The sequence below is a fragment of the Hyperoodon ampullatus genome, assembly GCF_949752795.1.
Source record: "Hyperoodon ampullatus genome assembly, chromosome: 1".
Classification (NCBI taxonomy): domain Eukaryota; kingdom Metazoa; phylum Chordata; class Mammalia; order Artiodactyla; family Ziphiidae; genus Hyperoodon; species Hyperoodon ampullatus.
Window position 1 is genome coordinate 182,866,158 of NC_136914.1, and position 27,344 is coordinate 182,893,501.

Genomic DNA, 27,344 nt, shown 5'->3' on the forward strand with positions numbered 1-27,344 from the left:
AGTCAGTGGAGCCCAGCAGCAAGGAGGAGGGTGTGATGGGAGGGATGAAAGCCTAACAGCCGCAGCTCCAAAGGGAAAGGGAGGAGGAGGAGTCATTTAGGAGCAGGAACAGAGAAGGGGAAGCCCCCTACCAATCTGGCCCCCTGGTGAGCGTGAGGAGACACAACAGTCTCTTAGGAGGGGGTTCAGGGAAGTGGACCCTCAGGGGGGCCACCCTCCAGTTGAGGCAGAAGGTGAATAGAACACTTTCAGAAGAGGTTAACAACACAAGGGAATAGCCAGTCAGTCACCGTGAAGAGTCCAGGAAGGAGGAGAGGGGGAGAGGGAGGGCTGTGTCCCCACAGGGGACACTGGAACAGCAGGGGATGAGAGTGCCAGGGAAAGACCCAAGGATGGTGGTCATTGTTGCATACGATGCTCCCAAAGCCCTAACCTTGGGGAAGCCTCTCTCCTGGTTCCAGGAGCAGCTGCTGGCTGTCGTTGTGAGGCTTGAGGGTCTTTCTGGCTCACAGTAAAACCACAGTTAATTCTGTGAAATGGGTTGAGCTTTCCAGGGTATCTCAGCTGAAGTCCCAAGGGCTCCACCTCCCCTCCTGGGACCCAGGCAGAGACTCACTCCATGAGCACTGGGCCCAGGCTGGCACTGTCCAGCAGGAGGCTTTAGACATGCTGAGCTCCGCTTGTCCTGATGGAGGCCTGGACCAAGGAGCCTGAACTCAGACAAAATCCACCCCTGAATTCTCACAGGGTCAGCTGAGACCCAGAGGGGCAGTTGATTTCATCAACCCGCTCTCTTTCCAGAGATGGTCCCTTGATCCCCCAACCAGGATGGCTACCTCTGTGAACCCCCAGGCTGCCCAACCCCTGACCCTCTGCCATGACATCAAGAGGGTGGAGCTCATGGAGGTCCAGTAACTGCCAGTGGGGCACAGCCCACATGGAGTGCCCTCCGGGGAGGCCAAGGGCTACAAGACCTGCTGGAACCGTTACTGCCCCTGAGGCCTGCCAACTTGCTGGGGAGACCAGAATAAGCAGAATCGTTAGGGCAAGAGTGGACAGGATAAAACCAAAGGAGGGTCTCCATCAGGAGTCCTGCGGGCGTTGGGAGGGCTCACCCCTCTGCACGTCATAGCCCAGGAGGGTTTCCTGTGTCAAGTGGGACTAGAGGTAAACCCAGGTGGGTTGAGGTCGGTGGGACTGGGGCTAGCTGACAATATCAGGATCATCTAGAGAGCTCCTAAAAAAAGACCCCAAAAAACCCAGATTCCTGGGTGCTGGTGATTTTCCAGTGGGACTGGAGTGAGGCCAAGGGATTTGTATTCTTAAAGCATCCTCAGGTGTAGCCCAGGTTGGGACCCACTTATTCAGATATCAGCGGCTACTGTGCATGGCGGTTCCCCTTGGTGCTGGGCCCTGTCCTGGGCGCTTTCTGTCCCTTGTTGCCATCTGTCTTCATAATAGCCTATGAGGCGAGAATTTCATCCCCACAGAGCAGAGGAGGCTGTGTCTCCCACAGTTTGAGGGAGTCCCCACCCTTACAGGTGGTGGGCAGTGGAGCCAGGACTGAATAGGGAACATCTGTCTCCCCAGCCTGAGATCTGCGGGGCCCGGTGGGCAGGGGTGGGATTCAGGCCTCAGGAGGGCCGTGCACATCCTCTCAGTTCCTCCCTCCCCGCCCAACGCGAAGCTATGGCCTTCCCGAACCCAGGAGGAGCCAACACCGTTATCCTGGTCTGGAAATTTAATTAGACATCCAGCCCTGAGTCTGGAAGACTACAGCGCTTGTCAATTTGTAGGAAAAGGATAGCCAGCTGGAGACACCTCCACCCCACTCACCCACCGCAGCCCGCTGGCTTGCATGGGTGCTGCCGTGGAGAACCTGCAAGCAGACTTCGGAGGCATATGCTGCCATTTACACAGTCCTGTAAATATTTATCCCCAGCAGCCAATTAGAGCTGAGCCACTGCTTTCAAGGAGGGAACTGACAGAAGGTAGCTGTGTCTGCAGAAAGCCTCCTCGGTCATGGTTTACAAGAACCACTCGGGATGGGGCATTTTGCTCTTTAAATATTGTCATCCAGAGATAGGCAAGTCTGCTGATTTGGAAAACAATTGCACATTAGCAATAACAGCATGTCTGATTTAACTGGCCCAGAAATACCTCCTGGTCTCTTGAGGCTGAATGCTGTTTCTTGGGGCCAACCCCTCCCTCCTACAGTGGAAGCATGAAGGCTTTTATGGATGAGAGCATCCAGGCAGGGAGAGGCATGTGGTCCAAGACAAGAGGCCTGAGCTTGACCTGTGCCTCACTGCTGTCCCCTGGAGCCTGGCTTCCTAGGCCAGGATGTGGAAATAGCAGCCCCACCTGTGGATAGGACCAAGGGGATGCGAAGCTGGTGGCCTGGTGCCTGGCACACTGAGGGTGATCGCTAAGGGATAACTCTTATTAGATTGGGGGAAACACTCTGGGGATGTTTTGCCCAAGCCCACAACCTCTCTGGAAAAATCCGATGAACTGAAAATGGACACCTGTTGATGGGCACTGCCCTTGAAGTCAGTGACAGTGGCCCATGGCCTCAGACTCAATGGCTTATAGTCCTTGTGTGGAGCCCTAACCCTTATTGACTCTGGGGTGCTCTTTTGCCTCCCCCGGGCTCCCCACATACCACATGCTCTGTGTGCATGCACTCCAGACACCTGTCCTCTTTCATTTCTCGCTGGGTGCCATCTCTCTGGCCCTCACTGTCCATTTCATGAGCAGCACTATGATATTTGGTTACAAGGCAGCTAAGAGGTTTTGGGGATTTTTTGTATCTCCTGACCTTCTCCACTCACCACCTCTCCCCTATATTCTAGAAGTATGACAGCTCTTTAAATCTGCCTTTGTGAGAAAGGTGGCTAGAACCCAGAGGAAAGAAATTCTTGGCTCCTGACTTTTAAAAAAAAATTAAATTAAACTTATTTGGAGATAATTGCACATGCACTTGTAAGAAATAAACTCGCCTGTACCATTTTCCCCCCGAATGGTAACATCTTGCAAATCTTACAATATCACAACCAGGACATTGACATTGATACAGTCAAGATACAGAACATTTCCATCCCCACAAGGATCCCTCTGTTCCCTTAATAGCCACACCCCCTCCCTTCCAGCCCCATCCCTCCTTAACCCCTAGCAACCACTAATCTATCCTTCATTTCTATGATGTTGTTTCAAGAATGTCATATAAATGGAGTCATGCAGTATGTAACCTTCTGAGATTGGCTTTTTCACTCAGTATAATTCTCTGGAGATTCATCCAAGTTATTGCATGTGTGAATAGTTCATACTGCATTCCACAGTATGGATATATCACAATGAGTGATATAACCATTGAAGGATATCTGAGTTGTTTCTACTTTTTGGCTATTACAAATAAAGCTACTATGAACATATATGTATAGGTTTTTGTGTGATCATAAGTTTTCATTTCAGAAAAAAATGTTCAGGAATGAAATTGCTAGGTCATATGATATTTGCATGCTTAATTTTTCAAGAAACTGCTAAAATGTTTTTCAGAGTGACTGTACCATTTTACATTCCCATCAGCAACGTATAAGTGATCCAGTTTCTCTGCATCCTTACCAGCATTTGGGATTGTCACTATTTTTTTTTTTTACCCTTCTGATAGGTGTGTAGTGATCTTACTATAGTTGTAATTTACATTTCTCTTATGACTAATGATGTTGAATATCTTTTCATGGCTAATTTCCCTCTATAGCTCATCTTTTGGGAAATATCATTTCATGTCTTCTGCTTATTTTCTAATTGGATTGTTTGGGGTTCGGGTTTTGGGTTTTGGGGTTTTCTTTTTACTGTGAGTTCTAAGAATTGTTTCTATATTCTTTTTCTTTTCTTTTTTTTTTGCGGTACATGGGCCTCTCACTGTTGGGGCCTCTCCCGTTGAGGAGCACAGGCTTCGGACGCACAGGCTCAGCGGCCATGGCTCACGGGCCCAGCCGCTCCGCAGCATGTGGGATCTTCCCGGACCCGGGCACGAACCCGTGTCCCCTGCATTGGCAGGCAGACTCTCAACCACTGCGCCACCAGGGAAGCCCTGTTTCTATATTCTTTACTAGCCTTTTATTGGATATGTGGCTTCATATTTTCTCCCAATATGTAGCTTATCTTTTCATCTTCTTAACAGGGTGTTTCACTAAGGAAATGTTTTTAGTTTTGATGAAATCCAATTTATCAATTTTTTCTTTTATGGATCATACATTTGGCATCAACTCTAAGAATTCTTTGCCTAGCCTGAGATCCCAAAGATGAATTTCTCCTATTTTTTTCTAAAAGTTTTATAATATTGTACATTTAAGTTGACAATCCATTTTGTATTAAATTTTTTATAAGATATGAGATTAAAAAATATTTTTTTATTTGGGTATAGTTGTTTTACAATGCTGTGTTGGTTTCTCCTATACAGCGAAGTAGAGTTCCCTGTGCTGTACAGCAGGTTCTTATTAGTTATCTATTTTATACATATTAGTGTATATATGTCAATCCCAATCTCCCAGTTTATCCCCCCCCGCCCTGCTTTCCCCCCTTGGTGTCCACACGTTTGTTCGCTACACCTGTGTCTCTATTTCTGCCTTGCAAACCAGTTCATCTATACCATTTTTCTAGATTCCACACATATGCGTTAATATACGAGATTTTTATCCAAGCTTTTTTGAGGAGGGGTGCCTATGAGTGTCCAATTACTCCAATAATATTTGTTGAAAAGGCCATTCTTCCTCCACTGAATTACTTTTGCACCTTGGTCAAAATCAAATGGACATATTTGTGTTAGACTATTTTGGGGTTTTCTGTTCGCTTCCATTGATCTATGTGTTCAGCTCTCTGCCAATACCACACATTCTTGGCTATGTAACTATGTGATAAGTCTTTAAATTGGATACACTGACTCCTCCAACTTTATTGTTTTTTAAAATTGTTTTAGCTATTCTAGTTCCTTTGCCTTTTCACATAGATTTTAGAATAATCTTGTCTATATCTACAAAAAGTCTTCTGAGATTTTGATGGGAGCTGTGTTAAGCTTGTATATCAATTTGGGAGTATTGGCATCTTCACCCTGTTGAGTGTTCCAATGCGTGAACATGGTATGTCTCTCCATTTACTTAGATCTTTGATTTTTTGCATTAGTGTTTTGCAGTTTCAGTATACAAGTCCTGTATGGTTTTGTTGGATTTACACTGGAGTACTTCATTTGTTTTGCATGATTTAAATCACATTGTATTTTTAATTTTGGTGTTCCTGCCTTGTCACTGGTACGCAGAGATACAATTGATTTTTGTATGTTTATCTTGTACGTTGTGAACTTCTAACTCACTTATTAGTTCTACATGGGGTTTTTTTTGTAGATTCCTTATAATTTTCTACATAGACAGATCATGTAGTATGAAAATAGGCAGTTGTTTTTTCTTTCTTCTATGTTTCTTTGTTATTCCCTTTTCTTGCCTTTTTGTGCTGTCCAGAACTTCCAGTACTATGTTGAATAGCAGTGGTTAAGAATGGGTATTCTTTCTTGTTCCTCATCTTAGGGGCAAAGCATGCAGTCTTTTCACCCTTAAGTATGATGTTAGCTATAGGCTTTTTTTGTAGATGCTGTTTATGAAGTTGAGGAAATTCCCTTCTATTCCTAGTTTTCTGAGATTTTATCATGACAAGATGTTGAATTTTGTCACTTACACTTCATCAATTGATATAATCGTGTGATTTTTCTGTAGTCTGTTAATACAGTGGATTACATCAATTGATTTTCAAATATTGAACCAGGTTTGCATCCCTGGAATAAGACCCACTTAGTCACAGTGTATAATTCTTTTTATATGTTGCTTAATTCTATTTGCTGATATATTGTTAACTATCTTTGTATCTATATTCATGAGGGTTATTTGTCTTGTAATTGGTTGTTTTTTTCGTGTGTTTGGGGGTCGTGGTGGAGGTGTACTGTTTTATTTGGTTTTGGTGTCAGGGTAACATTGGGAAGTGTTCCTGCCGCTTATATTATCTGGAAGAAATTGTGTAGATTGAAGTTAATTCTTCCCTAACTGTTTGGTAGACTTCTCTAGAACCATCTGGGCTTGGAGATTTTCGTGGGGAGGGGAAAGTTTAATCTTACAAATTCAATTTCCTTAATAATTACAGGGTCTCCAAATTATCTGTTTCATATTTGATGCATTGTGGTAGTTTATACTTTTTAAGGGATTGGTCCATTTCATCTAAGTTGTCAAATTTATGTCTGTAGAGCTGTTCATAGTATTTCTGAAAAGTTATCTTTTTGATATCTGCAAGATCCACAGTGATGTGCCTGTTTAATCCCTGATATTGTGTCTTTTATCTCTTTTGTTTTTCTTCATTAGTCTTGCTAGAGATTTGATTGATTTTTGAAAAGAAACAGCTTTCTTTTCATTGATTTTCTTTCTTTATTTTCCCTGTTTTCAATATCACTGATTTCTGCTCTTTGTTATTTCTTTCCTCCTCCTTGTTTTGCTTTTTTTCCCTAAGTTTTTGAGTTGAGAGCTTATATTATTCATTTGAGACTTTTCCTCTTTTCTGATGTCAGCATTTGTGCTATACATTTCCCTCTCAACAAAGCTTTAGCTGTGTCTCACAAATTTTGATATGGTGTATTTTTATTTTCATTTATTTCTATGGTTTTTAAAAAATTTCCTTTAAGATTTCCTCTTTGACCCATGGATTATTTGGAAGAGTGTTGTTTAGTTTCCAAATGTTTGGAACATTTATTTTTCTGCTGTTTTTAAAAATCTTGATTCCAGTGGTCAGAGAACACATTTTGTATGATTTCAGTTCTTTTCAATTAGTTGAGGGTGTTTTATGGCCTAGGATATGGTCTACTGTGGCATATATATTCCATGGGCACTTGAAGAGAATGTGCATTCTGCTGTTATTGGGTGAAGTGTTCTATCAATAGATCCTGTTGATTGATGGTGTTGTTAAGTTCTTTTATATCCTTGCTGACTTTCTGTAGCTGTTCTGTCAAGTATCAAGAGAGGGGTGTGGAGTCTCCAATACACTTGTGGATTTGTCAATTTTTCCTTCAGTTCTGTTAGTTTTTGCTTCACATATTTTGAGGTATGTTTGGTAGATACACATTTAGGATTGCTATGTCTTCTTGGTAGATTGACCTTTTTTTTTTAATGTAATATCCCTCGACATCTCTTGTAATTTTCTTTGCTCCGAAGTTTACTTAATCTGATATTAATATAGCCACTCCTGCTTTCTTTTCATTAATATTTGCTGGATATGTCCTTTTCCATTTCCTTTCACCCAACCTATATCATTATATTTGATGTGAGTTTCTTGGAGATAGAATATAGCTTGGACATACTTTTGTTGGCCTCCTCATAGCCTCTAGGGGCTGGGAGTATAAAGATCACCCCATAAGCCATAGATTAGAGAAGGATTTGAGAGGTGTGATGGCAGACTTCCCTCCCAAAAGGAGCTATGACTCCTTTATCTGGGGAGGAGAGATGCTCAGATGTGACAGACAAATATTTAGAAGCTCTAAGTGTCTGAGAAGGAGCCCAGTGCCTCCATCTCCCAGACTATCTATTCCCAGGGAATAGATCCCAGAGGGCTGTGTGTCTGTCTGTGTGTATGCATGTGCACAGGTGGGTGTGTTGGGGAGCAACATCTGAGGGGTCTGCAGCCCTCTAAAGGCAGAGGTGCTGTGTTCATTTTATCTTTGCTCACCTTAGTCACAGTCTGGATGCTTTCAACCTCTAACAGAAGCTCCAGGGCCCTCCAAGGCCTCACGGCCTCTGGAATTTCTGCATCGCCGAAGCTGTCAACTCCCCAGGCATGGGTGGCAGCTCCTCCTATTACTCAACTCCGACTTCTACCTATTAAGCAGGGGCTCCTTGAGGAAGATTGATTTACCACATTAAACGAGCCTCCATGTGCTCGATGAGGATGTCACAAGACAAATGGCTCCTGCCGTGTGCCTCCAGCCCACTGCCCCGTGTTTCCATTACGTTTGGGCCAGAGTCATGGTGGATGAGTCTGGGTGTAGTTCATTTTCTGCCTTACACGATAAACTTGTCAGCATTTGACCGATCAGCTGCTTGTATGCAGGGAGTTCATTTGCAAGGCGACCTGGCATCCCAGCTCTACTGTCCTGCTCCCATTTCACTCTGTCTAATGAGCTAGGACCCAGTTCCTGTTGGTGCTGCGCTCCGGGGCCCTGCTCAACCTGCACGCAGTGGTGATAGTTCAGCCCCTCCTCAGGGGTCCCTCTCTCCTGCCTGGAGGTGGCTGGGGCACTGATGCCCAGGGAGCTGTCCTTTTTTGCTGCCAGCCTCAAGTCACCCGGCTGGGAAGGAGTGTGCCAAACTCCCACTCTTCTGCATAGAGGCAGCATCAGACCTGCCCCGCAGCCTCCGAGATGGACAGACCTGCCGTGGGCTTCCTGGGGAGCTGCAGCCTGCCCACTCCACACTGGCCTTGGGGCTGTTTCATAGGCAAATACCAAGCCTGGGCTCTCAGAGCTCACTGAGACATGGGCCAACGTGTGTAACATCGGGGTTGCCCATGGTCCCCAGGCCCAGGCCCTCCCCAAGCGACTAGGCATCACTGACAAGCTCCACCCACAAGCCTGGGTGTCTACTGTCTAGCCTCAGAGCCTTTTCCAGCACAGTTATCTCCCTTCCTCTCTGCCTATTTGAATCAGACCCAGGCCTAGCCAAGGCCTCCCGTGCTTTGAAGTCCCCAGCCACCCTGATCCCAAAGGACCCCCAGAATAGCACACAGTGCAGGACCAGGCACCATGGCCATTGGCAGGGACTCCTAGAGGAGCAGAGAGGGGCAGGGTGGGAAGCTTTGCAGAGAGTGAGGAATTCCTTTCCTGTCTCCATCTCTCCCCCGTCCCTTCCATCCCATGAAGCTCCATGCCCCAAAGGTAGTGGCTTCCTGACTTTCAAGGGGCTGGCTGGGCTCCTCTGAGCTCCCTCTCTGAGCTGTGCCCACAGATCTCAGCCTCACCTATCCATGCACACTGAAGTCCATTGCCAGCCATGGACACTTTCCTGTGCCCACCTGGGCTGGGGACCCAGGCCCTGCTCTCTCTGAGCTCAAAGGCATGGGAAGAGGGGGCCAGATCAGGGCTCCTGGAGCTGGACTGTCGGTGACAGGGGTTTGGGGCGTGACAGGGTCACGCACTGTAGGGTCATGCACAATGCGGTAGGAGGTGGTGGCTACATGGAGCGAGCAGAGGGTCCTCATCTGCCCTGAGCACACAGCCAAGCCGGCTTGTTCCCGGTGTGAGGCGTCCTGGAGGGCAGGAGCTCTCTGGGCTGCTGCCACCCACGCCGGGTGCAGGGCCGGTACCATTAGAGGGTTAGGGATCTTGGGAGGATTTGACCAGTAGAGCTTTGATAGGCAGAGAAGGAGAAGGGCCCCCATCCAGGGGCAGCCTGCGTGATGGTGAGGCGACCCGGAGGGGCAGCAGACGTGAGCAGTGGAGCCCAGGAGCCACGCTGAGAAGTTTGGATCCTTCCTTGTGGGCCGTAAAAGTTGTTTCAGGTCGAAGAGGGTGATGTGGTGACTGTATCACACTTAAGGAAGCGCGGAGGGGAGTTCTCCACCCCCAGCACAATGGTGTTTCATTTGCCTTTCAGTCCCTAGGGCATGGCCCAAAACCTTGAAGTGGATCAGATGAGGCAAGAAAGTCCAAGAGGCCACGTGGAAGGTGATGAGTCATCCTGGACCCATAGGTGTCAAGAGGGATCCTGAACTCCCAGCGCTCCCCAAATCCATATTCTAGACAGGAAGCGGGGAAGGAAAAGCCGAGGATGGGCTGGCTTGCTGGTTAGCCTCATTCCCAGACTAGAAGGTCTCCTCTGAGAGACATCTCCTTCCCCCAGGATTTGCAAGAGGAAGGAGGAAGGGGATAGTGGGGACTGCAGACTCCTTTCACTCGAGGACGTCTGTGGATCCCTCTCATGAACCTGGAGAAATCACCCTGGCATGGCGGGGACTGCACAGGTGGCCTTAGCATCTGTGCGCCCAGTAGGTGTTGAGGAGACCCAGGGGAGGGTCTCAGGGATTGCCTCACTCGAGGCTGCCTATGCCAGGAAGGGAAGCAGCCCAGAGAGCCTGGGGTGAGGCCAAGAGGAGGGAGGAGCAGACAGGACTTTCTTGATGGCCGTTCCAGGCCCCTAACTGGACAGAGGAAAGGATGGCAGAGTCCGGCTGTGGTCCTCACTGGCAGCGTCAGCTGTGTACTCAGCCTCCCACTGACTGGGGAAGGTGCTGCTGCGCCTAGCTCAACCCATGGGCAGGACCTGGCTGGTGAACAGCGCAGGGAGACCTGAGCCTGAGGGTGTGGAAGCTGTACCTGCTCCCACACATTCCTTGGACTTCAGGAAGGCAGATTCCAGGTGACTATGACACACGATGGGTATACTTCTTGGCTTCAGGCTCTGGAAGGAAAGAAGGCTCCAGAGCTGGGGGCTGGGGTGGGGGTGAGGGCTCTGAAAAGAGAAGTTCTGATTGAGCAGTCCCTGGGGTTCCAGTGGGAGGGGCAGGAGGGGAGAGGAGCTGTGGCTGCAGAAGCAAAGGGCTGCGTGTCCAGGCTCAGAATCGAGGGGCACAGAGCTGACTGCAGGAAAGAGCAGAGCCAGCACCCAGGACCAGGGCCGCCCAAGGGTCTGTGTTAATGCTGAGACAGGAGGGAGCTGGGAGGGGGCTCGACTGCCTTCTTGGAGGGATCTTCAGCCCCCAGAGTGTTTCTCTCTGACACAGAGAATAGCATTCTGGACATGGATCTTGTACTTAAATACCTTCAGGGACAAGAGGGTTAAATAGAGAGGACTGGGGCAAACCAAGGGCACAACTTCTCAGCTCCAGCTAATTCCTGCAGTGTGAAGATGTGAAGCCAGCATAACCAGACTGTATAAGTTAGTATTAGATTTGGCCACATGTGACTGAAAACCCAAAATAATAGTGGCTTAAAAAAAAATAGAGATTTCTCTCTCTCTTCCTCTCCCTCTCACGTATACCAGAACTGAGCCCTCCAGAGCTGATAGGTGGCTAGGCTTCTTCCATCTCACCCCAAGGGTGTGGCCCACAGCCTCCTGGCCCAAAACGGAGGCTAGAGCTCTAGCCATCACACCTGTGTTCCAGGCAGCAGGATGGAGGAAGATGGAAAGAAGGGCAAAGAGCATGTGCTAGTTGTATTTAAGGAGGTTTCTTGGAAGCTGTCATATAGTGTTTCTAGATTTTGCTGGCAGAATTGAACACAAGATTTCCCCCAGCTGTAAGAGAAGCCAGGAAATGTAGCTGTAGTGCTGCCCTTCCCTGTGCCATGCTAAAAACCAGGTGTTCGATGACTAAAGGGGGTATGGATATTGGGATACGCCACGTAATGCCCCTTTGCTTCCAAATAACAGGCACTCCATCTTCTCACGCATAGAACACACTGGGGCTGGGGGAGGGGTGTAACCCTGCACCTCATCCAGCCCACAGGTCAGGAGGTCTGGGTGATGTGCATCCCTCGCCATCGTGTCCTGATGCCCGCACACCCTGTGTGGGATGGTGGAGAAAGAATACTGTCACCACAGTAAAGACTCCTGATTGGGAGAAGGGATACACAGCAGCATACAGTCAGGTCCCACTGGGCAGGCTTTGTGAATCTTCCTGTCCTTATTGGAGGAAGCTGCCTGGGGCAGCCCATCTGGCCGGCCCAGCTCTATTCCGGGAGGAACTCCATACCCAGTGTCCCCCATGGAGGAGTCAGGCTCCCTTGGTGATGTGTCTCCTGCACAACTCAGTGGCTTTTAGATGAGTTCTACGTGCCTGAAACTGCCCCAATGATCTCATCTGGATATAGGTTAAGGGGCAACCTGGCCCTTCCACTTACCCTCTGCGTGGAAACAACAGCTGGGGTGATGGTGGTGGGAGGGGCCTGGGAGAGCAACACCCTCACTCCCTTACTTCCGATTTTCATGTGAAATTGACTAATTAAAATATTTTGGCAACTAATGTTTGAAAATTATACTTCAGGACAAATGAACTTGCCTATGTGCCAGATGTGGCCCGCAGGTCTGAGTGGAGGGTACCGCTGGATGGGGGAATTGGAGCTCCTTCTCTGGCACAGGCTGGCCCGAGGTTCCAACATTTATGGGGAAGGTCCCACACCACCCCTTTTCATCCTGGCAGGCGGGACCAGTGACCTCACATCCGGGGTCAGAACTGGCTACAGCTGAAGGGCAGGACTCTTGCAGGGACCCTGAGGGTGAGCTGGCCCCTGGGGTTAGCACAGAAGCTCAGGACAGTCAGGCTGACTTCCCGGCCCACCCCCTGGGGTGATGGGGGACTCAGGACTGGCTCAAGATCTGGGTGTCCATACGTGTGTCCGCCTGTGGCATGTGGGGCTCTGCAGAGGGGACCCCAGGCCCGGGGCAGAGCAAGTGCTAAGTAAGGCCGTGCTTACCTGCCCTGCAGACTCCACCAACAGGGACTCTCTGGATATGATCGAGCGCTGCATCTGCCTGGTGTGCCTGGATGCCCCGGGAGGCATGGAGCTCAGCGACACCAACAGGGCACTCCAGCTCCTCCACGGCGGAGGCTGCAGCAAGAATGGGGCCAACCGCTGGTACGACAAGTCCCTGCAGGTAAGCCTCCCCCTGGCAGGGCCAGTGGCCGGAGCCGCCTCGTGCTTACATCCAGCAGTCTCTCTTGCTGGCTTCTGCTGCCCAGGAGGCTGCATCTGGGGCCGAGGGAGTGGAGGACATGTGCCATTGGTGTCAGGCCCTGGACTGGCCAGAACTCTTCTCAGGAGCAAGTGGCCAAACCCAGCTCCAACCCCCTAACCTTCCTGCAGCCCAGCCTAGGGGGCCTCTGGGTCAGACCTGGGGCTCATTCCCCATCTCCCATCACACACTGTAAGGTGGGGGCATACCAGGGGCTCCTATCAAACACATCCTCAACACATTCAACAAGAAGGCACATGAAAAGATGCTCAACACCAATTATTAGAGAAATGCAAATCAATACTACAACAAGGTATCACCTCACACCAGTCAGAATGGCCATCATCAAAAAATCTACAAACAATAAATGCTGGAGAGGGTGTGGAGAAAAGGGAACCCTCTTGCCCTGTTGGTGGGAATGCAAATTGATACAGCCACTATGGAGAACAGTATGGAGGTTGCTTAAAAACCTAAAAATAGAGCTGCCTTATGATCTAGCAATCCCACTGCTGGGCATATACCCTGAGAAAACCATAATTCAAAAAGACACGTGCACCCCAATGTTCATTGCAGCACTGTTTACAATAGCCAGGTCATGGAAGCAACCTAAATGCTCATCAACAGATGAATGGATAAAGAAGATGTGATACATATATCATCTAGGGTGTCGGGCCATGGACCGGTGTCGGGCTGCGGCCTGTTAAGAATTGGGCTGCACAGCAGGAGGCGAACGGCGGGGGAGCGAGCAAAGCTTCATCTGCGGCTCCCCATCGCTCCCATTACCACCTGAACCACCCCTCTCCCCCCACTCCATGGAAAAATTGTCTTCCAAGAAACCAGTCCCAAAAAGGTTGGGGACCGCTGATATATACAATGAAATATTACTCAGCCATTAAAAAGAAACAAAGTTGGGTCATTTGTAGAGACGTGGATAGACCTAGGGACTGTTGTACAAAGTGAAGTAAGTCAGAAAGAAAAAAACAAATATCGTGTATTAATGCATATATGTGGAATCTAGAAAAATGGTACAGATGAACGTATCTGCAAAGCAGAAATAGAGACCCAGACGTAGAGAACAAACATATAGACACCAAGGGAGGGAAATGGAGGGTGGGATGAACTGGGAGATTGGGATTGACATATATACACTACTATGTATAAAACAGATAACTAATGAGAACCTACTGTACAGCACAGGAAACTCTACTCAGTGCTCTGTGGTGACCTAAACGGGAAGGAAATCCAAAAAAGAGGGGCTATGGGTATACATGTAGCTGATTCACTTCTCTGTACAGCAGGAACTAACACAATATTGTAAAGCAACTATACTCCAATTAAAAAAAAAAAGAATCATGTCTGATGCCTGAAGATGTCAGCTTTTCTGAATTTCCGTCACCCTGGCCTGGCCATTTCGATACACCTCCCTTCATCCCTGAGGAGTAGGGTAGCCCAGCATCTCCACAGAAGAAAAGTCATGAAATGAAACAAAACCATTCATATATATACTTCTAAAATTTATTTTTATTTTTGGCTGCGTTGGGTCTTCTTTGCTGCACGCGGGCTTTCTCTAGTTGCGGCGAGCAGGGGCTACTCTTCGTTGCGGTGCGTGGGCTTCTCATTGCGGTAGCTTCACTTGTTGCGGAGCACGAGCTCTAGGCGCACGGGCTTCAGTAGTTGTGGCTCGCGGGCTCTAGAGTGCAGGCTCTGTAGTTGTGGCGCATGGGCTTAGTGGCTCCGCGGCATGTGGGATCTTCCCGGACCAGGGCTCGAACCTGTGTCCCCTACATCGGCAGGCAGATTCTTAACCACTGCGCCACCAGGGAAGTCCCTGTTCATATATTTTTCATTCATATGACATCAGCCCAGAAACAAGACATTCACTTTGACCTGGAGAAAAATACTCACACAGATGAGGATGAAGATTGGGCCATTCATTCCCGTCCCCCATTCTTTTACCCCAGCATGCCGATCCTGTATCTAATCTTATTTGTAAAGCCCCCACACTTTCACAATGACCATATTAAGTAGCATGCAACCATCTTTATGTTTTGATTTAGCATCACTCACACTGGCAAGCATTTCTAGGCCGCCTCTCGTTTTTCTCCCTCTCTGTACCCTACATTCTGCAGGTTATCCTTTTTATTGGTTTGCATATTGATTCTGCTATTTCTGCTGAGTTCTCTCCCTGCTGCGCTGGCTATTTAGCCTCCACCAGTGGTGCTAATGGCTTGTAATCTTTCATGGAGCAGCTGTGGGATTGAAATGATATAATGGATGTACAGGATCTGAAATATAGTAAGCCTTGGTGGTGGTTTTTAAAGGGTACCATTTTCCTCCCTTTCTTTTAGCAACAGGGACAGAAAAACACTCATGTGTGAGTGGGCACAGCCCTTCCCTCCTGCCTCATGTGGATGACCATGCCCACGTCTGGGCTCTTTTTGCAGGCAGGACAGATTATCAGGGGAGCTGGAAAAGCCAAACAGGCTCCATGAACATGAACTGAAAAGTTCAAGAGCAAGTCTCAGGACACAAAGGCAGGGGACACAAAGGGAGAGAGAAAAGAGCCTACAAGGGAGGAATCTTGAGAGAAACTCTGTGGGAAGTGTGTTTGCTTGAAGAATGGGAGAAAAGATTCGGGCAGCTCTGAGATTGGAGGAGACAGGGAGACAGCTCAGAGGTGTGCTGTGCCACAGTTCCCTGGAAGGTCTCATAAAGATTTCAGTAGCTTGTTTATTTGTTTGCTTGTTGGTTTGTTTGCCTATGGATGACAGGCTAGTACCTCTTGAGTGTGATGCTGTGCTGAGGTGGACCTCAAGGCAGCCCCACTTTATTCGGGTTGTGCTTTAAGAATCAGATCTCATTCTTCTCATTATTTTCTCCTAGTCCTTTTGTACATACTGAGTATGTCCCTTTTCCAAGTCAACTAAATCCAGCCTTTGTATAGTCATAAAAATCATAAGTAATCTTCACAGTTCCCGTGGGCCTTTCATATGCCTTCTCTCTAATCCTCACATCGATCTGGTGAACTGGGCCTTATTGGATACATTTTAAATGAGAGCAAACTGAAGCCAGAGAGTTGAAGTGTCTTGTCAAAGCTCTCCCAGCTGGCAGGCGGCAACCACAGAACTGGGATCAGGGTCCCTGACTTGAAGCCCAGGCAGCAGTTAATGGGGCATCCTTCGTTCACCTTTCTTTCACTCCCATCAAGGGATATTTTATTTCTCCCTAGGAATCTGCACACCATCCAAAATGGATCATTATCTTTCATTACTCATTTAACAAAATTATTAAGCACCTACTGTGGGGTGATCCTGGGAATAATATCAGTGGTGGCCAAACACACAGGGTCCATCAGACACATAATCACACAAAGAAGACCAGGATGGTAGCCCTGATGTGCACCGTGAAGGGGAAACAGGGCTAACAGGAGCCTAAGGAGCTTGCCCAGGACCTGAGGAGAGTGTGTACGGCCTCGGTGTGAGCTCTTAGGAATCGCTGGGCTACTTGAGCCAGGGAGTTTGGGCTCCACCTTCACTGCCTGGGGCATTTCTGGGAAGGAGGTCACACAGTTTAGAGCTGTCTTGAGGCTCCCATACTCTCAGACCATGGCAATTGCATGCAGCGTTCTTTTCAGGAAATGATGTGCTTTGGTGTCCCTAGAGAAGAGTTTTCCCCTGAGAGGTGGGGGCAGAGGGAGAATGCGGGGTTCCTGACCTGGGGCCAAGGGGCTGGTTTGAAATATTGACTGTCCCAGAGGTCCACTCACTTCTCTTTCCTATTGCAGTTTGTGGTGGGACGAGACGGCACCTGTGGCGTGGTGTGCGAACACTCCCCTTTCGACGGCATCGTCCTGGTGCAGTGCATGGAGCATCTGCTCCAGCACATGTGAGTCTGGGAGCAGGGCCCCTCCCGAGCAGCCAGAGGAGGCAAAGCCAGACTGCCAAGCAGCCGCCAAGCTAGGCCAAGAAAAATGTGGGCGGCCGCTGGGGGGCTGCGCTAGTCTGGAAAGTGTCTTAGCAAAAGATGAATTTGAAAACCAGCCTGAACAAGGCATCATATGTTTTATCAGTCATGGACAGAAGGGGCAGACTGAACAACAGGTTAGGGGCAGTTAGGGCAAGGCTTGGCCAAGAATTCTCAGCTTTAAAGGAACATCTGCTTCGGTCCAGGGAAGTCCAGTCCAAGCCTTGCTTGTCCAGAGTCAGGGCTGGGCCTGCTGTTGACCCAGCACAGAGGGGAGGTCTCTGAGCTGCGCCTCTTTCCTTTCCCTTGGGCTGGGTCTCTCTCTCCAACTCCCATCCTGGACAGACTGAGTACTTCTGTGTCCCTTAATCACACCAGGTTCCTTCCTCCATTCACAATTTTGCTCATTCTCTCCATCTAGGACCTTCTCCCTGCATCTATAAGTTCTTCCATGATTTAGGAACTCTTCAGGATCACTGAAAACCCAAACCGGCCCTCGTAAACAGAACAACACACTTTGCTTGTTCCATTTGTCCCCGAGTGTTTTTTAAGAGTTAGCAGTGTAGCGTGGTCAGATGGAAAACATGAAAAGATATACTGGGCTTTGGAGTCAGGTGGAACCGGATGGAATCCTAGCCCTGCCACTCACTAATCTAGGTGGGCTCACTGAGCTTCAGTCTGTTCATCTGCTTCATGGTTTGGGGGTAAATCAAACTCCAACAGCTAAGATGACTGCAGCACAAAGAAACAAGCTGCCCGCAGCCCCCCAGCTTGCGGGCCACAGGAGGTCACCCCTTTGTCCTGCAGGGTGAAGACCGGCAAGAAAATGGTCCGAGCCGACTCAGTCAGCGAGCTCCCAGCACCCAGGAGACTGAGGTGGAAATGTTCTCCGGAAATTCAAGGCCTCTTAGCCTCCTCGGCAGAAAAACTTCAACAGTAAGGAGAATTCCAGGTCTTTGGGGGTGATGCTTGGGGGTCACCCTACAATCCCCCTGCCCCACCAGCTGCCAAGGCACCCTGGAAGCTTCCAAAGACCCCAGCCACTCTGCCTCCTCTCACCTGCCTCCGCCCACCCCCTCATGGAAATGTAGTCAAACAGAAGGGGAGTTATAACTCTTGGGGAAATAACCTTGCTGAAGTATCCGTCATTTCCATAAAATGCAAACGTGGAGCTATTTTTTTCCGCAGGTTTCACCTGACTGAGCAGAGTCAAGGCAAGGAAATCATCCTCTGCTTTCGGGGGAGTCATAAACAACGGGTTTGAATAGGTCATTTGAATCCAAGCTATTTCAATTTCCTTGAATTTACACTGCAACTTGACAAGGGGCCTTTTCTCCTCAAGGGCCATGCTGGCCCTAATGGGACCTAGGCAGGAGGGCCAGGGATGGATGTGAGCCCTCGCTGACAGTGGCAAGGTGTGCTGGGAGCCACGGGCTGGCAACTAGATCTGGACTTTGGCTGTTCATTCCCTCATTCAATAAGTGAGCATGAGTACATTGATTGATTGATTGATTCATTCATTCATTCATCAAACACGTGTAGAGCTCTGGTGTGTGCCAGGCCTCTGGTAGGGCTCTGGGGACACAGAGATCAATGTGCCACAGGGCCTTCCCTCCATACTCTAGTGGAGGAAGTGGATCCCCAACACAAAAATATCAGATGCAATAAGCACCAAAACCAGAGAGAGGCGTTCGAACCTGAACACACAGAGGACATGGGAGCTGGGTTCTGCCAGGATGTTGAGGGAGGGCTTTACAGAGTTGGGCCGTGAAGGATGACTAGGAGTTCGTGGTACCAGCAGCTGGGGGAGAGATAGGTTCATAAGAGATCAGGCTGGTTTGGAGGCCAGCAAGTGAGAGAATGGCCAGAGTTGGGACAATAAAGGGAAGTCGGGGTCACATTGTGAAGAGCTTCATGTCTTTATGCTATGCGGACTGGAAGCTGTCCTGTAGCAGTGAGGAGCCGCTGGAGGATTTGGTGCATGGGGTTTCGGGGAGCCAGTGAGGAGACTGTGGGAATAGCACAGGTGAGCAGGACAGAACATGGCTGGGCTCAGAGGCCGAGGGATGGGGAGGATGAGCCCACAGCGAGCTGCTGGGGAGGTTGAATGGCTTTCCACGGGGAGGAGGAGAGGCCTCAGGTGTTCATCTGTAAAGCAGTACTCACATCTCAACCCTACGGGGCTGTTCTTGGGACACACAGGCTGCTAGGAGAGTGAGCTGGTGGGCTGGTGAGCCCTGGGCTGAGGAAGGAGCCCGTTTGCTTTCAGGGATTCAAGCAGGCGTCACGTGGTCCCGAGACCCCCAGCTTCCCTTTCTGGAGGACCAGAAAAGCCAAGAGAGGCCTGTGGGTGGGGAAGCAGCAGGAGCTGAGGGGGGTCTTGAGCTGCCACGGAAGGCAGGTAGGATCTGATGGCCAGGGCTTGGACAAGAGGTTCCCAGGTGTCTGTGGTGACTGTAAGCTCAGCCTGTTGGGGGACGGTGGGTCAACAGGCCCGACTGAGCAGTGAGTTCCCGTGAGCACTGGGCCCTGTCCGAGTCCTGATGGGTCCCCAGAGCCTGGCATGGCCCACTGAGAGCTGAGCTTACATGGCTGGAGGAATAATTCAAGGCAAGGCAGGCAGGGAACAGCAAATCCTGAGGGAGTGTGGGAGGGGGCTCAGGGCTGCCCACCTAGGGCTCTGCGCGCACGCACACACGCGTGGCTGGTGGACGGGTGGCGAGGACCTTGCTGGACATTGCTTCAGGCAGCAGGCAGCCCGGACCCCAGACTCATTATGAAGGAGGAGACTGGTCAATATGTGAGGGTGGGCGTGGGGGGAGACCAGCGCCGAAAGGTCTCAGTGTGGACTCAGGGACTCTTCCTGCTTCTCTGACAGTGATTCGTGAGCAGCAAAGACCTATGCATGTCAGGGGAGGCTCAGCAGCCCTTTCTGGGTGAAATGGGTTTTCAGTCACCAGCAAAGCCCAGATGAGCAGCCCTTGCTGTGGTGACCGTGACCAGTGGCCAGACTCCAGGCCTTTCTTCCATAGCACAACAGGGACGAGTCTCAGTGAGGAGATGCTGCTTGCAGCCATCAGAGAAACGGGCTTTTCCCTGGACATAGGGGATTTGCAGGTCTGGCAGGATGGTCGGGATGCCAAAAGAGTCCATAGGGATGCTGGACACACCTTCCCAAACAGATCGAACGCATGGCTTGTTTCAGGCCTTCTTCTGTAGGCAATGAAGTTTTAGGACTTTGTTTGTGGGCAGTGTTCTCCCTGCCCATGCAAATGTCCCTTGTACTTCCGTGTCCTTCCCTGCAGCCAGGCCCACCTCCCCTACCCCCAGAGCAGGGCCACTACCCAGCCAAGCCTCACCTTTAGCTCAGAGTCACCCTGCTTGGCACGCCTTCTGCCACTTCCAAACGTCAAGGCCTGTCTCTGACAGTGCACTGGATATCTAGCGTGCTGGGACGTAGAACAGGATCGAGAAACTTCGTTAGACCCTGTGGTGAGTGCATTCTATTTTGCATGCATCTTTTCTTTTTCTTCCACAGAATAGTAAAGAATCTCGACTTCACCGTTTATAAATTTGATGACTATGGGAAAACATTCATTAAGCAGCAGAAATGCAGCCCCGATGCCTTTATTCAGGTGGCCCTCCAGCTGGCCTTCTATAGGTAAGTACAGCCTGCCAAGGTGGGCTGACTGACAAGCTACTCTAGAGTCTAGAAGCATCTTGGAGGGAGAGATGACTTTCTGTGGGCCTAGAGGATGGGGGTATGATCAGGGCAGGCTGCATGGAAGGAGGTGTCACCTAACTGGGTTTCAAAGCGTGAGTCCAACCTCAGAAATGAAAAGAAGGATATTGCAGTCAAGGAGCGGGCAAGCGATGGCCCAGGGGCACAGAGCTCACAGGGGAGGAACGCAGAACTCACAAGGGCCAGGCAGGTGATGAGGACGTCAGGTAGGGAGGCTGCTTCTCCTGCTGATCTCACCCAGCCCACCTGGGTCCCTGTATAATTGTGACCTGTTCCTCTCCACTTTTCCTGGCCTTGATAAGGAAACGGAACTAGCATCCCCACCCTGCCCGCCCTGGCAAGGGGGTCAAGTCAAAGATTTGGGGCTTGATTTGTCTCTGTCTCTCATTCCCCTCATCCTCATGTCAATCCTCCTCCAAATGTCTACCCTCCATCCTCTTTCCTTCACCTCCACTGCCATCGGCCCCTCCCAAGCCCCCGTCATCTAGTGCTTAGTCAACTGTAGCATGCCCCGGGGGGTCTCTGCTTCCACTCTTGTCCCCTCTAATCCTGTCTTCATGAAGCATGAACTTTGAAATATGCAAATCAGTCTTTATCACCTACCGTGTTTCCCTTCACACTTAGAACAAAGTCCAGCTCCCTGAAGAGCTCCCTGTGAACCAGCCTTCCCTGGGGCCTTGCCCCCAAGCTCTCTTCCACCTGCAGATCTTTGCTGTGGCTCTGGCTCTGCCCACCCACCTGTCACCACTGCTCTTCACATACCAGCTCCTTCCCACTGCTCAGGTCTCAGCCCAGGTGCCAGCCCTCAGAGGCCACCTCGGGGCTCCTTGCCATCCAGTTCTCTGTCACAGCACATTGTGCTCTTTTTCCTTCATGGCAGTCATTATTCATGTGGTCTCCCTTATTCATTGATATGCTGACTTTGTTTTCTAGACTGTCTCCCCCAGGCATGATGTTCTGGGTATCTTGCACGCCTGGGACAGAGTAGGCATCAGGGACTGTCACAGACATGAGAAGACACTGCAGGAGTTTTAGCCCAGGGTGGCACAGTGAGGTGTATGGTTTAGAAAAATCTCTATAGTGGTAGCTGTGTGTTGGGGAAGGGATGCAGCGTAGGGAGGTAAGGGTTGAAGGCAGGGTTGGGAACCTAACTGGTCTCTTATAGGAGGCAAAAAGTAAAATGCAAAGTAGATCTTCCTCAAGACAGGGCTGGCCCCTGTTGGTTTCAGCGTTCCAGAAGCTATAGCTCATAAACTGGCATAGGCAGTAAATAGCACTATGCCCCCACCAGAACCTGCTTTCGGTTTGCAACCAGGGGAGGCAAAAAGCGACCTTGGAGAAAGCCGGGGCAAGGAGTGTAGTCACTAATGAGCAGGCGGCATCCCAGAGCCCAATGTCCCACGCAGGGGGCTGTGACTCATGGGGAAGGGAGTGCAGCCACTCTGTCATCTGTCAGGCTGACATAACCCCACACGAGGACTGTGCTCGTCACCAGGACATGGAGACCTCGCCAGCAGGACCTGGCCTCTGGAACTGCAATCAATGCCATTCTGATACTCAGATGGTATGTGGCTAAAATGGGCCACAAGGTCAGTGTCCTGCTGGTGTCATAACTGGGGACACTGCTGCACTGGTACCCCCCTGGCAAGCACTTCAGAGCTTCAGATCCAGAGCCCAGAGGGGCTGGTGGACACTGCATAGAGCCTCCCAACTCCACCCTCCAGGGATCTTTGCTGTCACTGGACATGGCCAGGAATAGATGTGGCCAGAGGCTCCCAGGCTCATTGAATAGGCAAAATACGACCTGCTGCCCATGGAATGCATTCTTCAGAGTTTCAGCTGTAACAAAAAGGATATTTTTTAATCTGCTCCTAGATTCAGCAGAAACCTGGAAGCTACCTAAATTGGGGGTGATCAGCGACCAGCCAGTGATGGCGTCTACTTTTGTGCTCGGCATGGCATTTGCCCCCAGGGGCTAGAGAGATACAGGAAATGAGCTCCCTGCCAGAGTCTTGGGGAAATGAGACATAAGTGTACAGAAAGTGCCATTTGCTTGGCAAGCCATACAGTGCCAAGCACTGTGCCAAATCAGACTCGGCCTTCCCTCCTCCTGGAGCTCACCCAGGGTGGGAGAGACATGCCCCGAGAAGGCCAAGATACAGGGCCCCAGCTTGCTGTGTGACTTCGGGGTGTCACTGCCCCTCTCTGAGTTCTGTGTCTTTCCCCTCCCTGACCCCAACACCAACAACTTTCCTCACTGATGAGAAGGGCGTGTGCCAGCCTGGTGTGCAAAGGGAAGAGACTTGCTCTGGCTGGTGGGGACAACGGCCACTGCTCTTCTGGTCACAGACGTGAGGGACGAGAGGCACAGTCCTTGTGCCCATGGGTCTGTTTGGAAGCCCTGCTGCCCCTGGACGGTGAGCCTCTGCAGCAGCTGACACCCACGGCCACTAAGGCCCCCTCCCTGCCTCGATCCATAGGTCATGCTTGAATTGTTTTTAAATAAAACAGGATTCCCTCAAGAGTGCGAATGATGAATTAGTCCATGCTGTGCTATTAATCAAACACTAATTGGATCTCACAGAAAACTCTAGGTTTCCCACCAGACTGGGACTTTAAAAAAACTACCAGTCACATCTTCCTTATTTTATATCCACACAATATCACCCACGCAGGAAAGTGTGCTCAGCTCTTCGTATCCGAGGCTCCCCGACATTCATCTTTGGGGAATCTCCTCCAGAATTCTATTAGCGTTAAAATGAAATACTGTGCAGAGCGAAGGCAGGATTGTAAAAGTAAGGGCAGCCGAGGCTATTTCAGCATTTATGACTCCCTGAGAAGGCAGCACTGTCTGCCATTCCTCCTTCATCCTGTGCAGGCTCCACAGGAGACTCGTGCCCACCTACGAGAGCGCGTCCATCCGTCGGTTCCGCGAGGGACGGGTGGACAACATTCGATCAGCCACTCTGGAGGCGCTGCGTTTTGTGAAAACCATCACTGACCACACGGCCACCGTGCCGGTAAGTCCTGCTGGCCCGAGGAGTCTCAGGGGGACCAGTGAGGCAGCTGTGGACCGCCTGTCCTCTCGGCCCTGAGACAACCAGCTCCTTTAGCTTGTCTGCCACTGAGCACCCTCTTAAAGCCCCATGCGCTGTGTCTCTGGTCCATTTACAGGATTCAGAGAAGCTACTGCTCCTGAAGGATGCCATCCGAGCCCAGACCGAGTACACAGTCATGGTGAGTGACCTCGTCTCAGCTCAGGACTGTGGGCTGTGCCCAGAGCTGGGGCCTCGGCATGGGCTCTGGGTGACAGCCGGGCCACGACCTGTGCAGCGACTTGGTGAGGGCACCTCACCTCTCAGAGCCTCCTCTTCCTTATTTTTAGAACCTGGGTAACACACCACTCCTGGTTTATACACGGATTTTACAAGAATACAACGAATGGTCTTTGAAACAACAACAACAACAATAATAATAGCACCAACATGTATAGCACTTTACAATTTATACAAGAGAGTCAGATGTGTGGTGGTTTGCACACTTGGCACAATCTCAGGTGAGGCGGTATTTATTCCCACTCAGGACTGGTTTTGTCTTTTTATTCTCCATGTATTTATTTATACTGCCTGTGAATTAAAAAATAATATTTGCTGAAAGTTAACGGTGAAATCGAAATTGTAAGGGAAATGTTTCCCTAGTTTAGGGAAATAATGTATTTTCTAGCACTGCAAAGCCATCATTTGCATACAAACAGAGAATAAGCTACTACTTGGGCTGGTGGTCAATGTATTAATGGCAAATCATTCTGATACAGTCTTTGAAGGATCATATAATCTATGAAAAGGAGTTGACTGATTTCACTCTATATACTTGAAAGCAAGCACAACACACATCTGGGTTTTAGAACTAGCCAATGTAGGCTTTTCTGTAATTCAGTTGCTAGGTCCCTGATTCTTTGGAATAGTTAAGTGTTTGTTCTGTTTGGGGAAAATCAAGCTTGCTGTCATGTGTTCAGTGGGTAGCCTTTGTTTTCCCGCTTTATGCTAGGCAAGGCCCTGGGTACTAGGAAATAAAAAATGAAGCCCTATGCTTGGGGAGTGTACCATGTAGTTGGGAGAAGAGGCCTTACATGCTTCAGGAAGTAGCAGAGAACATGGAGGAGCAAGCTCCTTCTTCTGCTTGGGAAAGCCAGGAAGACTTTTCAGAGGAAGTGGTGCTTAATATGAGACTTGCATGAAGAAGTGCTTGTCAGGTGGGTATAGAAGGGAAGGATGGCCCCAGAAGGGAACAGTACATGCAATGGCAAAGAGTCTTGAGAGAATAAGACATATTGGAGGAAAAGCAAATAGTTCCATATGTGCAGCTTGCAAAGGACAGAAAAGCAGGAAAGCTTATGATGCTGGGTTTCCCTGTCACAAAGCTTACCCTGGCGACCAGGTAGAAGGACTGGTTGGAGCGTGGGGTGGTATGCCAAGAGACAGAATTAGGGACCTATGTAATGTTTAGGGAGAGCTGGTAAAAGGACTGATGTAGAGCAGGGGCAGGGGGTGTTGAAGAGGAAGAAACAAACTTCTGATCAAACATGGTGAACTGAACACAAGGGTTCACTGTCACTCCCTCTAAAACCCTCAAAAGCATCAGCAAAGGGTTTTTTTTTTTAAGCCATAAATACACTAGAGCAAAGAGAATGAGAAAGGAGATGAGAACAAAGTTTCAGAGCTGGAAAGCAGAACAGATGGCATCTGACTTAGCAGACCAGAGAAAGCTGAAACCCAAGCAAACAGTGAGGGAGACCCAGGAGCCCAGTGAAGTGCACTGCAGAACCTCAGAATGGCTCAGGTGTTGGAGGCTCCACCAAAAGTAGGAGTGCATGTGGGGCTGAAAAGAAGAGGATTCACTGATGATCTATATGAGAACCAGTTAGCCCCTCAGTTCCTCTTTTGACCTTAGTGTTGTCCAATTTCCTTGGTATGAAAAAAAAAAGACTGAGAGGAAAAAAATTCAAATACAAAGATCAGGAATAAAAACATAATTGGGCTTAACATCACTGGGAGGTGGAAGATACTGAAACAATGCCTTCAAATTCTAAGGGAAAATGATTTTTAATGCATATTCTATACCCAGCTAAACTATCAAATTTGAATCTAGAATAAAGACATTTTATACAGATAAGGTCTTAAAATTTTTACTTATTAAGCTCTCTTTCTTGTAAAACTATTGGAGGATATAGACCACTAATGTAAGAGAATAAAGCACAAAAAGGAAAGTCATAAGCTCAAACATCAGAAGATTCAACACAAGAAAGAGGTAGAGAAAGAGGATGAGAGTAAAGGGAGATCCCAAGTTGACAGCTGTTCAGCAGACCCAGAGAACAGTGGGTCCACAGAGAAGCAAGAAGTGAAAGGAGAAATTAAATTGATAAATTACCTGATACATTTTAATGTATTAAGGGAAGTTTTACACTTCCAGCTAAGGGTTTAGGAATCAATTAGTTACAGATACATAGAAAGGTAAGCAAGTGGGAAAATCACAGTTTAATTATTTACAAATTGTCATTTCTAGGGGAAACAAAAAACTGAATAAGAAAGGAAATCTAATCCTAATACACTACAGGACTCAGCTGTGAGTACCTGTATAATTATAACCATGTAAACACTGAATATTGATCAAGCAACAAGGAGTTCAAATGTAACTCTATTTGGGAGCATAGGAGAGTGAAAGTGTATTTGGGGAGTGGGGATATAAAAGAGCCAAAGTTTCATCTTCTATAATAAGAAAACTGAAAAATGCAGTAACGGCAGTCTAAGCATGTTGTTTAGAACTAAGAAAGTCAGTCGCTAAAAGGGTTCCAAGTGATTGCTTCTGTGAAGTGAGACTCAGTGCTGGCAAAGTGACATAAGCCTTTGGCTTACTTGGGGTTTTTTTTTTTAACTATAAATATACAACTTTGATAATAATTTAAATTTTTATGAAAAATTTAGAAAAATATCCTCCAAAACATTGCCATAGGCTTCTGTTGTTTTAACTATTTTAAGTTGGTGAAAATGACTACGTAAAAGAGACAAGGGATGGGAAGAGGAGAGCTATAAAGATGCTTTGTAGGTAAATCTGGTACCTGGTTGGCCGTGCAGGGTAAGGGACAGAGGAAGGAAGCCAGGAAACCTCCAGATATCTGGCAAGTATATTTGGTAGTGGTAGTGGAGAAAGGAAATTCCAGGGAAAGAAGCAAATGTGATCCAGACTCGCTATCACATACTCTCACAGCACCTTATGCTTTTCCTTCCTAGCATTTACTCAGTTTATGATCACAAGCTTATTTGTATGGTTGGTTAACATCTGTCTCCCATCACACCTAAGCCTCCATGAGGCTGAGTCTGTGACTGCTTTGTTCTCTAGCAGCTGCTCAGGCACATAGTAGGTACTCAATTAAGATCCCTTGAATGAACGAAAGACTGAATGCTGAGTCATTTTACTCATTACTACTCATGGCTCTGATCCAAACAACCTGTTAAATCAACCCCAGTTGCTACAGTGACTTCAGAGATGGTGAAAACAGGGGTAGATTGGCTGCTGCACAGAGTAGCTGCTTTGATAGATCTACACAAATCAGTCATTAAACAGAGGCAACCAGAGAAATTAAAAGTGCATCTACTTCATAGCTGGTCTGTCTCACAGTTCTTCCCCTCTGTCCTAAGGGGGCACGTCTAAAGTGAGCGGTGGTTGTATAACATGTCTTTTCAGCCCATAATTAGGGGCATTTGGAGAGACTGGGGCCTCTGAGTCATCTTTATGCATTCATTGTCAACTGAAAGAAAACAGCTGTCAAATTCCAAAACGTGACTTGTAAACCTGAACAAAGTTCATTGTGATGGGAGGTTTCCTCC

At 48.7% G+C, this 27,344-nt stretch overlaps 1 protein-coding gene across 1 annotated transcript in view; it reads left to right on the plus strand.

The window, feature by feature from the left end:
* Positions 1 to 27,344, plus strand: part of CHAT (choline O-acetyltransferase) — a gene marked incomplete at both ends in the record, with an annotated part of 46,575 nt that overhangs the window by 15,842 nt on the left and 3,389 nt on the right. The window contains 6 exons of the mRNA XM_079706900.1: positions 12,508 to 12,677; positions 16,540 to 16,640; positions 17,526 to 17,654; positions 20,257 to 20,379; positions 23,339 to 23,480; positions 23,635 to 23,697. Coding sequence (XP_079563026.1) covers positions 12,508 to 12,677; positions 16,540 to 16,640; positions 17,526 to 17,654; positions 20,257 to 20,379; positions 23,339 to 23,480; positions 23,635 to 23,697 — 728 coding nt within the window. The remainder of the gene's footprint in view (positions 1 to 12,507; positions 12,678 to 16,539; positions 16,641 to 17,525; positions 17,655 to 20,256; positions 20,380 to 23,338; positions 23,481 to 23,634; positions 23,698 to 27,344) is intronic.